A 15,766-nucleotide genomic window follows, 5' to 3' on the forward strand; every position below is an offset into this window, starting at 1 on the left:
TATTTGCATTCTTTTTAGCTATTCTCTGCACCAATTCAAGGAACAGACATGTTCAGTTAGAGAAAATTGGAAGACGAAGCCTAAACTGAAAGCAATTCTGAACTGGACTGTACTTTGGCAAGATTTTTTTGCTTTATGTCCCCAACAAAAAGGTTACTCATCAGATGACCAGTTTGACCAAGATCATATCATGTACTAACACATCATGTCTGTCTGTCTCTCTCTATCACACACACACACACACTTCATCAATACTTCCAGACATCGCTGGACGTAGCTATGATACACACTTCATACTGAGCCCAAAGGTTTGAAGGCATTTTGTCCCCACTGTAGAAATCTAACTCAGTGGCAGGACAATAACTCTGACAATATTTGCATTTTCTCATTAGTATTTAAGAGAATCATTTCCTTGTGCATTTCTGGGAACAGCAGTGAGTGGAGATGAATTGGTCTTTATCTTTTTGCCCGCTTGAGGTCATTTTAAGATGCACATTGTTCATAATTCTGAGATCTTCATCTTCCCAGAAATATGTACTTCCTGTGGGAGAAATGAGAATTGTTAAAAGACCAAGTGGAAAAATCTCTGCTTTGAATGGGCTACTACAGACTTAATGTCCTTTATTATTTACAAAAAGGATACAAATTTTTATCAAATCCCACAGTTAAATAACCTCAGCGGCTTCAATTCCCCCCCCCCCCCATTTACACACACTCACATTTGAGTTGATTGGCTTTTGTTAAAATCGACATAAAAACATCTTGAACCCACCATCAGTGGTGAAGAGCAATACAATACAAATACTTCACCGTGTAGCTCAGAAGAAAAGCATTTATGTTGCCTTACAAGCAATCAGAAGGGGGAACGACTCAGCACACGTGTCCAAGACTATCTTTCCTGCAAGGTGTGCGAATCTGATAGACTGAGAAGGTTTCAACACGCTCCCACCAATCTTTAAGTGTTAGAAGTGTCAAGAGGCAGAAATAAAGTCCTTTGGTTAAAGGAATTTGTTCCATGGAGAAAAGCCTCTTATAGGATGCCAACAATGACTGTTTATTCTGTTAGAATGCAGAAAACAGCTTCAGTGCAAACTTGTATCACCACAAAACCTGTGGGGATGGGGCACAAAAGGGAAAAGTTGGGCTCACGCTAGCAAGAGCAGTTCCCACAGCCCTTCACGCTATTGATAATTTCTTCTTGCAGCTTCTTCCGTTCCTCCTCCTTGGACAGGCGATCGCTCCTCCTCCCCTCCCACTGCTCATCGGGTCTGTTTAGCATCCGGCTGCTCTGTGTGTGCCACATCTCGTAGTAGAGGCTGCTGGGACTGGTCAGGAGATCTAAATGCCGGCCACGTTCTGCAACCTTACCCTGTTTTTTAAAAAAAACATGAACACTGTGATCAAACAGTAGTGACTCTCCAGGGTAGGAAGGGCTTCAATCCGCAGCCCAGAGAAGGATCGCACAGGCAGCCAGCCGGATTTTAAAGAGGGGAGATGCGGGCCGCCAACCACTGAAGCTCAGACTAGGAGAATCCTAGGATCCTTGGGTTCACAAGCAAAAGGCTGTGCACAACAGCTTCTTCTCTCACAAGCACAATAACATTTCCAGCTTGTTACTGTTAGCCACAGCAGGGAGTAGGGAAGGGGAAGGTGGCAAAATAAAAATGATTTTAATAAAGTAATAATGACATCTATGTACTCCCCCCCCCCAAATTAAAAGGCTGGGCAATCCAAATTCTTCTCTGAGGGAAGCCAAGTTCTAAGCTGCACAAGTTAGGCAAATGCAGTGCGCGCTCCTTATCCGCAAGCTTGGCATCCCTGAATTTGAGAATCTGCGGATTCTGAGCCCCTGCTGAAGAGCGCCTCCTGGACGCGACAGAAACCACTTTGGGTTTGCACCTGCAATGTCCAGAGGTTCTGAAGCACTGGGAGGCCACAAGCCTTTGAACACCTCCCAGATGTGACTGGAAGTCACCGGTGCGAACCCAAAATGACTTGTGACCAGATCTGGGAGGCCTCCTAAGGAGGCTGGAACAAGCTTCAGAGGGCTGGGTGTGGCCTGTAGAGTAACTGCAGTGCCATGCACGCGCGCACACACACCCCCCGATTCCAGTACCCATGGATTTCTGCAACTTCAGGGGGTCTTGGAATGGATTCCTGTGGACACAGATGGCCCAATGGACAAGTATTTCTTCGACAATATTTACTCTGGCATCATTTATAAAAACAGGTCAGACACCTGACCTATGGCCTGTTGCATATAGGTTGGCCAGTAAAATCTGCTTTTTAAAATTTTTTTAAAAAATTGATTATTATAAATTTGCGTTTAAATCAGACAAGCGTAAAATACAGCTAATCTGATTTTCAGTTTATGAGCCAGTCATAATAATAAAAATCAGTAACAAAATGCCATATAGAACAGAAACAGACTATCCATACAGAAAGGTGGGACAATTTTTGTTTGAATAAGGAAAATGATCTGGAGATCTTGAATTACAGTCGAAAATGGTGTGTCACATTTCTTATCTAATTAGAACGATTTGTCCACAAATGACTAGCCATAGGGACATGATTCTATTGTTCGATTTTTTCTCTTTTGCTGGAAAGCAAATTGTATATGTCTGGAAAATGGTCACACTTTTGGCACAATAGAACACGTACTGCAGAGCCATTAGGAATCCAGCACAATAAAGAACACATTGCATTAAGTTTTAGGAAATGCAAAATGCAAAATCATCACTAAGCCACCCAGTGAAACTAATTAACGATAATCCACTTAAAAGGATATGTTTGGAGTTCTCTCTCTTTCACATACATACACACACGTGCCCCCCCACTTATACTCATGTGAACACATGAATATGTACACACAATCTCAGGCAGTGACAGCAGACTATGCATTATTGTGAAATGGCCCTAAGAAAGCTGGGAGGTATTCTTTCTCACTGCCATCCCCCCCCTCCCCCCGGCCATATGGCGGTTTCTAAAGAAAGGCAGCATGATTCTGTGTAATGGATTGTGAATTGTGTACCCTTGAAAGGAAAGCAAGCACACACACGTGTAATCCGAAACTGGGTCTTACCTGATCCAAGACAATTATTTCATCTGCATCCACCACAGTTGATAATCTGTGTGCAATGAAGATGGACGTTCTATTTCTAACCATATCCCTCATGGCGTTCAAAATGTTCTGTAAGATTAAAGACACAAAACTTAGAACATTTTGACTTTCAGATGGGGTGAAGGCAAACACGCACATCAACTAATACACTGAAGAAGAAGAATACTTTAAATAAATTTTACGAATCTACAAAGTAAGAAAAAGGTGGTGGTTGAAGTTTTAGAAGCGAACTCCAAGAATTAAGGTACAGTTCGCTCTGCAAAAAACCTCTAGCACTGACATTTTACATGCTTGGACATGACAACCATGTTTTTTATATTGTCTAGACCAGTAGTCTCCAAACTGGCCTGTGGTATACTGGGATTAGTGATCTGAGTGTGGCAGTGGTGAAGCTTTACCATTCCACCCCACAGCCTCCTATCTTAGAACCCGATCTTTGCAGAAACCTATGTCGGGCAGTCATTTCCCCTGGGCACAAAGCCTTCTGGGGTGATGTGCAGCGGAAGCGGCTGCCTGGTACAAATTTCTGCAAAGGTCGGGGGCAAAGATAGGAGGCTGCGGGGTGGACCAGTAAGGCTTTTCCACCACCACACCCGAGCTGATTTTCTGGTGCACCGATCTGGCTTGCTATGTAGGCAATCAGAACAGGTGGGATGGCTTGCTAGATTTCCAAAACCTAATTTCTAAATATAAAACTTTGTTAGGAGTGATTCTTCCTTGCTTCAGTTATGATGCAACCCTCTTAAAAGGACAGTGTACACATCTTGTTTTCTCTTAAATACAAACTACCCTTCAGACTGCACAGCGCACACTATGGGGGAGAAAGTCATTTCATACTAGCTGCTTTTAAAGTGCAGCTGTGCTGTGTAAACATTCAGCATCGTTTGACAACCTTGTAATAAATAAATACAGCAAAATGAAAAGCAAGGAACAAGCAGAACATTCATGAGGAATTCACATTGCAATCTGTGAACGAAATCCAAGGAGACAACTTCTGACAGGTGCACCATCACCTTCCACACCCTGTAAGGGACCCTGAGCTGAATGTCAGCAGCCCAGCAAGCTCATGGCTGGAGGTCAACAGGTATTCCATGCTGCTTCACGTGAGCAGAGAGAGTCAGCAAATCAACCTGCTTCCCAGCTTTCAGCAGAGACAAGAAGATTAGTTTAGGAAATTATTGTTGGTGCAGAGATTTCAGCATTTAGCCATTATGAAGTCTGATTCAGCTGCTATGGAAAGACCATGACATCTGTGTCACAACATCCTGATGTTTTACCGCCCGACCTGTGAAGTGAATATAAATGGATACCAAATAGAGGGTTATGTGCACCTGACTTGCATCTTGGTAAAAGACGCTCCAAGGAGGAAAAACAGTTTTCCTATTTGCATTATGCAACCATCACTTAGATGCCTCATTTTCATGAACGTTAAGGGGAACCTGACCGGCTCCTTTGGGAGCTGAAGGCCTCGCGCCGCACAGTTTGTTAGGCAATCCCCAACGGCTTTGTGAGAAACAGGATATCACACAACAGTCAATTCAGAACTGGACGGGATTGTTCTCACATCTGTAAAAAGGTAGCAGCAGGACAAACGTTGAGTGCTTCTAGCTCCGTTTACCTCTTCCGTAATTGAATCTAAAGATGAAGTCGCTTCATCGTACAGGATAATGGGGGGATTCTTCAACATGGTTCTAGCTATTGCAATCCTTTGCTTTTCTCCTCCTGAAAAACATAAGAGGAAACAAATCTCGGGAGATTTTTTTTTTTTGGCCTTGAATGCAACTTTAAAGCAAAAGCAACCTGCATCTTCGCATATTTTCATCACCCACCAAGTGATTATTACATCCCATCTCCCACAATTATACACGCCCTCTACTTTTGCTCCTTTATTGCTTTCAGCTCCCCCAACATTTTGAGTTCCCTGGAGGAGCCTCGGGCATAAGTATAAATAGAGAAAGAAATAAAATTCATACAGTCCTGGAACATCATAAGCCAAACCATAGTGAAGGTGAGTTGTTCTGACAAAGCAAACAGGCACACAAAATATCTGTCAGAAACCTTTTATCACAGGTAAACTACTTGTAAGGCTGCATCCAGAGAGGGTTTCTCAGTGTTAGGTAGGTTGGTCCAGGATGAATAGCACTCCAAAGTAACCAACATTCCAGCCATCAGTGAATCAGACACAAGCAGAATTGGCACTGAGAAGCAGAACCCAAACGAGCAGCTTCTGCATCACATCCTATTTTATCAGGCCAGTTTTTTTCCAGGTTCCTTCAGACAAGACTTTTTGCTATTAGACATTCAAGTTTGTTTTTAAAAATTTAAAACCCACTGCAGATCTTGAAGGCATGCAGGTAATTAAGGGTATATATATGCGGCTGTCTTCCTGTGCTGCGTTCCAAAGATTTGACAAGACTTCCATTTAATACCTTCATATACTTGGGGATGTGCCGTCCTAACGAACAAGGACTTGTTTTAGCAAACCACTTTAGGAGGATAATAATCTCATTTCACTTTGAGCCTTAAGTGGCTCTGCTGAAGCTGAGCAATAAGCAGAAATTGAACTATTCACCCAAGATGCAATTCCTGCTTTTCTCTCTCTCTCTGTTAGAAAAACCTCCTCTGAGTGGGTTGCCTTTGCTACTGCCAGTGTTGCGGAAAGGCTGGAAGGACCTCCCAAAACATGGCCTTTCCTTGGGTCCTCTCATGTGTCCACTTAACAGTCTTCACAGATCGCTCGTGACCAAAAAAACCATGAAAAGTACTTCATCCTATCTCTACCAAAGCACACACAGGTATGCAGAACCATACACAGTGGGCCCTCCTTATTTGCGGTCTCAGCATCCACAGATTTGAATATCCCCATGGATTTAATTATCTGCAGAATTCGGCATGGGGGGGAGCTGGAACAGATCCCCTGCAAATACCAAGGGTACAAGGGTTCTGGGAACACACAGGCCTTGAGGACCATTTGAGACATGACAAAATGCCTACTTAGAAAGCGTGTAAGAAACAGAGTAAAATCTGTGCACAGATAGTTATGAATGACAAGTGTTCCCATTTTCATATATATTCTAAATTTAGCTTATACCAAACTGCGTCTAAAGACACCCAAGAGCAACTGCGACTATATCTGGCAATTTCATACAACCTACAACTGCTGCAAGCATAACGTTTGTCTAACTATGGATTCTCTGACAAATTTGCTTTGGATCCGAGCGCAATCTGTCCCATGTTCCCTCCCTTTGCCTATTGCCTCCTGTGATGTTCAGGAAAACTGCAACTTACAACAACTACAGAGAACTAGGACCAAAATGGAAAGGCAAAGAGAAGTGAAACTGTCTGCTTCCCAACATTCCAAAGGTTAGGGTGCGACGTCTGAACAGGGGGAGGGTTTATATGTTTTAGCATCACAATTCTGTCATGTCTGAAACACAATTATTGCTTATTGTTTGCTCCACATCGCCTTGTACAGCTCTGGTAGCTGTTTTAAAAAAAGTATTTATAATTGCACGCATGTTTCCATACTTCAGGTAAGAGCAAGACATTAAAATTGTATAGAAAGAGGTCTATCTACATCCTCGCGGCTGTGATCCTGCAAAATTATGACCATGTGGGAATGGACACCAAAGAGTGTAACCTTTAGGTTTGGGGCACAAAGCATTTTACTGGGTACACAGTCAGCAGTATGCAACCCAATTTCTCTAGCCTTATAAACACACTGCTTAAGCACTTCATTATAACAGTTATTTGGCACTGATTTCCAGCCTGATGAAATGAGAACAATGCTCATCTACCAAATGCACTTTACAGTGACTTTTGTATATACAATGCCTACGACATGACTGTATTAGGAGTAGTAAATGGGGAATGTGCAGGGCCACAACAGTGACCTATTTACTATGATTTTACCTAGAATAACTCAATTTAATGAAAAGTGAAACACTTCATTAAAGTAGAGGGTCGACTTTCAATCTGAGCTACTGGGTGGTTGCAATATCCACTTAAGAAATGAAAAGCCCTGCAAGGAATCTGAAGGACCTTTACCATAGTCAATGCTGAGCTTATATACAGAGTGCCTGTTATTTAAATCATGGATGAACAAACTGCTCTATCCCCTCCTTAGATTTAACATTTAGGTAATCACAAAAATAAGCTTTTACAGATTTCCTTGGGTGCTTGCTATCACACGTCTACCCATATAAACTTGGGGTAAACAGAAATGCTCTCAGTCCTTTTTTTAAAGATCCCCTGCACAGTAGGAAAAACTTTTTCCTACTGTGATATAGTAGGAAAAAGGACATATATAAGGATATAGGACACAGTCTCAGGTTACCATAAGTGATCCACAAGGACCCAGGATCTCCCACTGGGCAAATTATAACACTTCAGAGAGGCCAAATATTAGGCACCCGGGTTCAACCCAATGTTAGCAACATTCAGCCCCAATTCCCCAGCAAGCACATGCAGCAGAAGTGACAACAGGGAGGCAAGTCACCTGGAAGTGCAGAAGAACTTAGTGGCTTTCCCCTGGAATGAACTGCTCAGACTGTGGGTCTACAGCAGATCTAGGAGCCGCTGAGCAAGCAGTGGCATAAGGCTGGTTCTCTGAGCTCACTTTCTGCTTGGGAGGATTTTTAGTAAGCATCTGGCCTGTCTCTTCTGAGCAGCATACAGTGGCATTGGGAACATGGACTCATAAAGCAACTTGTTCAAGCTGCATCATGCGAGGTGCTTAACTTGGCATTCTTGTGCCTGCTGAGCTGCTTTGGTTTTTTTTACTGTATCTGGTCTAAATCACATAAGCACGGAACTCAGATTTATCTGCTCCGGGGCAGGATAGCAGGCCCGCTCTCCAACTGGGGGGGTAGCTCTTTCAGTTCAGATATCATATTAAGTGTTGGGCACATAGCTACTGGTAGCAAAGTGGGAAATTCACTGCTGCAGCAAGACTCGTGCTTTAAACAAGACACTTGAAACCATTCATGAATCTGGCAATCTTCAGAAGGGGCAGTTTTCATTTCATTTAACCAATGAGTTGTCTTATGTTGCAAGGATATACACCTATACACATCATGCTATTCCTATATATGTTACGTAATGTATTCCATATATCACATTATTTTCAGACCTCCAATTCACTTCCTGTTTCCTGCTAGCATTTGCAAAGAGCCAGCAAGACATGCAACAGCGACTGGAGGGCTGCAATAACAGGCCGATAAGTCATTTGCGTGAAGGGGGAATTTTTGAACCACAGATAATTGAAACTGTAAATATGGGATCTGGGAATATGGGGGGGGGGGATGCTTGTATTACCAAAGAATCCCAGTCTTATTTCAGGTGACCCTCAACTGAAGCCTAGATGTTCTATATCAAAGTCAATGGGGAAAGTAAAAAGGCAGGTGCTTCTCCGTTATACCATTACCCCTTGTACCAGTTTTGCCATTAAATCTTCACTTTTGCACCGACCCAAGTAGCATGTTGCATTAGGCTCATAAAAGTATTCCAAACTTTTAAATTACTTCATTTCCAACACGAGCTGCTACCTCAGCTCCTGTTTAGCCTAGAAAAGCTGTGCGTGTAACAGCTTCCTGTTTACAATTAGATGCAATCACACATCTAAACTACGACGCAGCCATGAATAATCTCAGATCTAGTCAAACACTGCAGCAGACACAGCAGTATTTGAGTGGGAGACGAGGGATAAAGAATCTCTATTCTCAAGAACACAACCTACTAAAACAGTTTCTTGAATAGGAGTTTTCCGGGCAAATGGATTGTCATTAACGCTAAACTCAGGATTTACCTCACCGCTAAGCAAATCACATCACCAACAGTTCTGGTGAGGTACACATGGTGATGCCACACCTGGGGCTAGACAGAAAGAGCGTTTAAGCACAGAGATCTGTTGCAGGTTTATTAACTCACCTGAGAGTTTCAGACCTCGCTCGCCCACTTGTGTGCTGTACCCATTGGGCATTCTGAGAATAGCATCATGGATTCCTGCCAGCTTGGCCACTGCATGGACCTCTTCTGCAGAGGCATGGATGTTGCCATACAAGAGGTTATAGAAGATGGTATTATGAAAGAGGACAGCATCCTAGGAGACATGCAAACAGAACAATGCCTCTTAAACATGAAACACCAATTGGCAATTCAGATGGTTGGTCAAAAAGTCAACAAATTGTCTAAGAGTGTCAAAATCCAGCCCATGGAAGCTCAAGGAATGCTATGGTGGCAGACCAGGAGGTTTAAGAGAAGGAGACACTGCCAAGGTGCTGGGAGAGGCCAATTATCACACAGGCTGCCCTTTGAGCAGCAGCGCTTCCACCGAGACATCATGTTGCAGGCTACCTCTCAGTTGCTGAGCTGTGAAGTGACACCTCGGCAGAAGTGGCACTTCTGAAAGGGCAATCTGCATGATAACTGGGCTCTCTCATATCTTGAAAATAGGAACAGGATTTGCACATTTTTCTTCTGTCATTTGCAGCTAATGAATTCCTACATGAGAACCAAGTGCTTATTTCTGGCTATCATCTGCTTAATGACATCACTTCCTGCTTAATGATGCCATTTCCAACCCTTAGTAGGCACCATTAATGGCTATTCAGTTCACTGTCAGAATGAGTTTGACATCCTAGTCTAGAATCTTCCATGAAGATCCTTCAAGCAACTACGTTTCCAAAATATGTTAATAAGAAGTTCCAGGCCATGGGTGGCACCAGGACATTAAGATGCAAAGCTGGGATCAGTCAGATCCCCAAATAATGAGCTCAGTCTATAAAGGAGAGTACAAGCCCACCAAGAACAGGGCAACCACTACTGTCATGGTTTACTAATCCTTAAATACAGCCACTATATCTGGACCAAGGCTAAAATATGAGCGGCACAATACCTGAGGGACAACTCCAATAGCTTTCCTTAGACTTTCTAAGCTGACGTTCCGGATATTCTGGTCAGAAACATAAATATCTCCCTTCTGAGGCTCATAGAAGCGAAACAATAACCTTACTATGGTGCTTTTCCTTTAAAAAAAAAAAAAGAATTGAGAAAAATTGCAGTTCTGGTTACTTGTTTAGAATTACACAATACATTTTTTATAAATCAATTTAATCAATGATGCAGAATTTTGGAAGTTCATTTACCCACCCTGACCCACTGCCTCCTACAATGGCCACTTTCCTTCCTGCAAGGACTTCAAAAGACACGCCATTGAGAACTCTCTGTCCCTCAAGGTACTCAAAATGGACGTTATCAAAGGCGATGGTAGCAGTCTGTGGTGTGATCTGCAGGGGCGGAGCCAGCTCCTTATCCTATTAAAAAAAGAGTGCTGCTTTACACACAGCTGAGAAGGTACTTCAAAGAGCTTAACAACTTAAAAACCATTCATTGAATTCAAAATTGAGGAAGAGGCAAATAAGGGAGCCTGAAGGAGATCTACACACACACATCCCCCACTCACTCACTCCCCCAAACCTGGCTCTTTTAGCCACACACAGGTAAGGATCTCTCCCTTCCTCTCCCTTAAATTCAAGGATTTGTGCTGTAACCATCTGGCTTCTAGACTGCTTTGCACAATAAATTCTGCATCATTAATTACAATAATAAAATAAGACTTCAACATGTTGTGCACACAGACACACTCTCCAAAGATTACAAATATAGCTTTGCCATTAAGGGGAAAAAAGCTACAGCTCTCTTTTCAAGACACAAAATTAAAATAAAGCTACTACACTAACCCACTCTTTTAAAAGAAGAAACAGAGGTTCCTTAAACACTGTACCTTCCTTATCTTTGGAGCTTGCAGACTGGGCCCAATGAAGGTTTAGACCCAAGTCAGAAGGGCCTCACTGTACTTCTCAGATGCACCTGAAAGAGTCTTCCAGTCACATTCAGGAGGTGGTCTGAGACCCAGGGAGGCTGTGAGGCCTCCCCAGGCCTCAGTCCACTTCTCAGATGTGAGTGATGACCCCCATCCACAGATTCAGTTATTTGTGAGTTTCGGTATCCATAGAGGGGTCTGGGAACGGAACCCCCGTGGATACTGTGGGCCAACTGTACAACATTACTTTTCTGGAAGCAATTTAGTTCTTGAGTTAAAGCACAATACCATCACAAGGAGACCCCCCCCTTCATTCCAACATACTTAGCAAAGTTTGAAGAACTGCTTTATGACTGATACTTACTTTAATTTTTGTGTCTACACTAAGTAGAGTAAACAAGGCGTTCATGTCTATGAGCGCTTGCCTCGTCTCTCTGTAGACCGTTCCCAGGAAGTTCAGGGGTAGAGAAAGTTGGAATAACAGTCCATTTACCATAACCAGGTCACCAACTGTTAGGTTACCTTAATAAAAAAGAAAAGGTAAACATCTGAATATGTCTCTGTCACATGCTCCTCCTTTTTGTCCTGTCCTTAGGACACCAGTCACAGCAATCCCACACTACAGCCAAGCCAATTAGAACTTTGTATTCTTCTGCATTGCACTTGCTTATAAAAATCAAGGTTAACTGACAATTTAGGTTGTAATTGGTGAAGTCAGGCAGAAAATTTCCCAGTGTCATATTTATCTGTGGCAAATGTTCCATTTTTACAAACACTAACTTACAGTGTACCCCTGGTAATTTCCCAGTGTCATATTTATCCGTGGCAAACGTTCCATTTCTACAAACACTAACTTACAGTGTACCCCTGGTATCGGCAGATCTGGCATCTACAAATCGGACTCAATGCGAATGCTATGGACACTGGGGGAAAGGCATTTCTGGTTCTCTTGTCAATCTGGAAGTGGCTAAAGATTTGCATATCTGTGGGGAGGGGGGTGTCCTGGAACAGATCCCCTTCGGATAAAACGGTGGACAGTATTTGGATTGGGGTTTGTGGGTGGGCTGCTTCTACTGTATTTTGGGTTTTTTTAAAAATGTGTTCTGTCCATTTTTATGCCACTTTGGAGGGCTGTATTTTACTATTTTATCATTGTTTATTACTGCTTTATTTTTTCTCTGCTGTGATGTTTAGGTTCCTATATTTCACATTTTTATCTATTGCTGATGTTTTTATGGCTAGCGAGCCATTGCCTCTGGCTCTTTTGCAGTTTTATTTTGTTTTTATATTGATGGTTTTATGTTAGCTGCCTTGGGTACCCCTGGTAGTGGGGAAAAAGACAGGGTAAAAGTGTATTTAATAAAGCTTACAAAGCAAAACCACTTTACAAAGCAAACCCCAACCAAAAATTAAGTTATGAATTCAGCCAATTCATTTCAATTTTATTTGCACAGCCAAAGCTAAAAATTTTACCCTTCTCAGGCTGCAAGTGAAAACAGAATTAAAATTATTATTAATTCTGATTTCGCTTCCAGCATAACATACAATGCAACATCTCATTTCTTTAGCTGAGCAAGTTAGGAGCACTTGTACAAAGCACATTTTTGTACATGTTAAATTTTTACAAGTATTCCAATAAAAATAATTCCTACATAAAGCTGTGAACACTTAACAACATTAGCTGTAATTTATTGAACATGTTCCTATGTTACAGATCAACCTTTAATCATTATTTTGTTCCATTTTACTTTCCATCGGGTTCAATATATTTTCCTTGTCAGCTGGGGGGGGGACTTCCTTTGAGTGTTTTTAGGGGGTTTGTGTTCTTCGAATAGGGACCATTCTGGTGGCATTGCGTTCTTCTCAGCCTGCCCTTCGAAATGAAACAGGGCACGTTTTCCTACTCAGGAACAAGCGCACAAATGAAGCTCAGTTTCACAGCTCAATTACATTTTCCTTTTTAGCGATCAGCTTGTCAGTTTCACAACCCACCAACAATCAGGTCACGACCCACTGGTGGGTTTCGGCCCAGTTTGTGAAACTACTGTAAAACATCTGTATTTTATCATGTTTATCCAACCTTGGGCAACATTCCCTGCCTTCCCTCATTCTGACTTCCCTTAATTGTGGACCAGCAGGGACATTCCCCCTTACTCCAAAGCCATTCAGTCACCAACTCACACATCTGCATACTAAAACAGGGTACTCTAGACCCCATTCACCCTTCTTGACAGCATCATTTACAGACTTATCCCCAGAACTACACATAGCAGCATCACTAAAACTACTTAAATATTGAACAGTTTTCAACAGCAAACTTACCAGGAAATCCACATGACTATTCCTAATAGAAAAAACCTTTTCCATAGGACAGATCTGTGGGCCAGTCATTCTCTAATCTATTTTACAGGGTTGTTGTGAGGATCAAAGGAAGAAACTATGCACACTACCCTGGGTAACTTGAAGGAAGGGCGGTATAAAAATATGAACAATAAATAGATAATAAATATTTGAAGTCATAGGGCAAGTTGTTCAAGAGATTTGTAAGACCAAACATTTTGGAATGTCTGGATACTGCAATTTCTCATCAGGTCAATTTCAACATGGTTACAACAAAATTATATTTCTGCTTGACACACCTTATTTTCTACGGTGCCACATCTTCCATTTCACCCAATGTCAGCATGCATCCAATGATCTACCCACAAAATTTCTATGACCAACCAGCAGAATCTACTCTGCACCCATCACTTGATGGGTGTTCCTGATAAAACTTCTCAAGACTGAAACACAGACCTAGAACAGTGATCTGCTCAAAGAACCATCTCAAGAGGAACCTGAAGGGGATGTTTGCAAAACAGGCAACATTGAAATGACCACTCATTTAGTACACTCACTGCCATTTAAGACTTCCATGCTTTGGCCCTGTATATAATCTGATCCAAATACATAAGCAATGTTGGTTTTTAAAAAAGTCTGACATATGGGTTACCTGCAACAATTCCCTGACTTGCCAGCACCATGATGGCTGTTAGACCAACGCTGAATATAACACTTTGTCCAAAATTAAGCACAGCTAAGGTTGAAGTGGTCTTCAAAGAGGCGTTTTCATAAGTCTTCAGAAATCCATCATATTGTGTGGCTTCATATTTCTCATTATTGAAATACTAGCAAGTGGGAACAAAACACATAGTCAGAGCCCATTTTCCTAAGACAAATCAAAGCAAATTTATGCTCTAGTATGTAATTAGCTAAGTGCTCTATGACCACCATTGAGCAGTTTTTTGCTAAGCCAACAAACCCATTACCTGCCATTCATCACACTTCAAGACCATTTCCTGGTCTTTAGAGCTTCCATGGCAGCTTTTCCTAAAACCTTAAAATATGTGTGTTCAAACATTTATATGCCCTGCTTATCTAGGCCAACAATAGGCTTTGGAAGTGGCTTACAGAATACACAGAGTATTATAATAAAAAACTAAACAGTATTGTTACAGTCACATAACTGTGTGCACACACGTATGGGACATGCAAAACACAATCCTGCTCAGCTGCTGGATTCTTAGGAAACAGAGTGGCTGTGAGAAGCAGCAAACAGCAAACAAGCCAGAATAAAAATAAAGCACAAAGGGAAAAAGAGAGAAAGGGCAGAGGTAGGGGAAGCTCTGGAATCGTTCCAGTGGACCAGCAGCCTCTCCAACATTGCCCAAAAGGAATGTGGACGTACAGAACTAGACACAGTTTAAGACACTTAATTTGTCCCAACAGCCAACAAAAGATGAGTTTCGTTCTTTCATTCATTCAAAAGATTATATTTTTATTATTAACAGTATTTATATATAGATTTTTCAACAAAAGTTCACAAAGCAGTTTACAGAGAAAACAAATAACTAATGGCTCCCTGCCCCAAAAGGGCTCGCAGTCTAAAAAGATGCAAAACACCAGCAGACAGCCACTAGAAAAGACACTGCTGGGGTGAGGAGGGCCAGTTACTCTCCCCTTGCTCAACAAAAGAGAACCACCCACTTGAAAAAGCACCTCTTAGCCAGTTAGCAATGGTTATCCCACAAGGACGGGCCGCCCAATCCTGAGCTGCCTGGCGCGCGGGGCTGCAGTGGCGCCAAAAATGGCTGCCGCTGCATCCTGCACACTCCAAGCAGCCGCCGCCTCCTCCTCGGGATAAGGGGACTTTCGTCCCCTTCGCCCGGGTAAAGCGAGTAGCCCCACAACGGGGCTACCCAATGCCACGGTGACCCAAAGCTTGGCGTAGAATCAAGAGCATCCATGTCAGGCAGCCAGCCAGCCCAACACGGAGGCTCTGGATCCTATGGAGCAAAGCTTAATGTGTTAATTCTGCAAGTCACTCCTATGAACTAAGGAAGTAGATACACATTCCTATTGAGTACAGAAAAGACACCAATGGAGATAATAAAGTCAATCCGAGTTAATGACAATATGAAAAGTTAAAACGTTAATGGCTCACCTTCACAGTTTCATAATTCAGCAGCGAGTCAACTGCAGCATTGCCTGCATCATTATCTGCTTTGTTCATTTCTATCCTAAATTTAGTCCTGCCAGACCGAAAAAAAAGGTTTTGCTTGAAAAGAGCCTTGTTCTCCTCCACACTGCAGCTCCACAAGTCAATGAATTCTAAGCACAGTTAGGGGAAAGGACTTACCTCCATTGTGTAACTCCTACTGTGAATACTGTGTAGGTCCCTAATGTCCCCAGGGCTACTAGTGCAAACTGGGCACCACATTTATAATACTGGAAGGAGAAGTGGGAGAAAAAGATAAACGTAAGTGATGGTTTTCTGAAGTCTG

The 15,766-nt window shown here is 42.3% G+C and overlaps 1 protein-coding gene across 1 annotated transcript in view; it reads right to left on the reverse strand.

Annotated features, from left to right (window-relative positions):
* Nucleotides 1-233: 233 nt before the first annotated feature.
* ABCB7 (ATP binding cassette subfamily B member 7) overlaps nucleotides 234-15,766 on the reverse strand; it is a 47,016-nt gene continuing 31,483 nt past the window's right edge. The window contains exons 7-17 of the mRNA XM_066640078.1: nucleotides 15,622-15,710; nucleotides 15,427-15,514; nucleotides 13,936-14,110; nucleotides 11,308-11,465; nucleotides 10,271-10,434; nucleotides 10,017-10,146; nucleotides 9,050-9,221; nucleotides 4,740-4,843; nucleotides 3,083-3,190; nucleotides 1,150-1,369; nucleotides 234-541 (exon numbers count right to left, since the gene is read on the reverse strand). Of these exons, the coding sequence (XP_066496175.1) occupies nucleotides 1,151-1,369; nucleotides 3,083-3,190; nucleotides 4,740-4,843; nucleotides 9,050-9,221; nucleotides 10,017-10,146; nucleotides 10,271-10,434; nucleotides 11,308-11,465; nucleotides 13,936-14,110; nucleotides 15,427-15,514; nucleotides 15,622-15,710 (1,407 nt within the window). The 3' untranslated portion in view covers nucleotides 234-541; nucleotide 1,150. The remainder of the gene's footprint in view (nucleotides 542-1,149; nucleotides 1,370-3,082; nucleotides 3,191-4,739; nucleotides 4,844-9,049; nucleotides 9,222-10,016; nucleotides 10,147-10,270; nucleotides 10,435-11,307; nucleotides 11,466-13,935; nucleotides 14,111-15,426; nucleotides 15,515-15,621; nucleotides 15,711-15,766) is intronic.

The sequence above is a fragment of the Tiliqua scincoides genome, chromosome 12 (assembly GCF_035046505.1).
Source record: "Tiliqua scincoides isolate rTilSci1 chromosome 12, rTilSci1.hap2, whole genome shotgun sequence".
NCBI lineage: Eukaryota > Metazoa > Chordata > Lepidosauria > Squamata > Scincidae > Tiliqua > Tiliqua scincoides.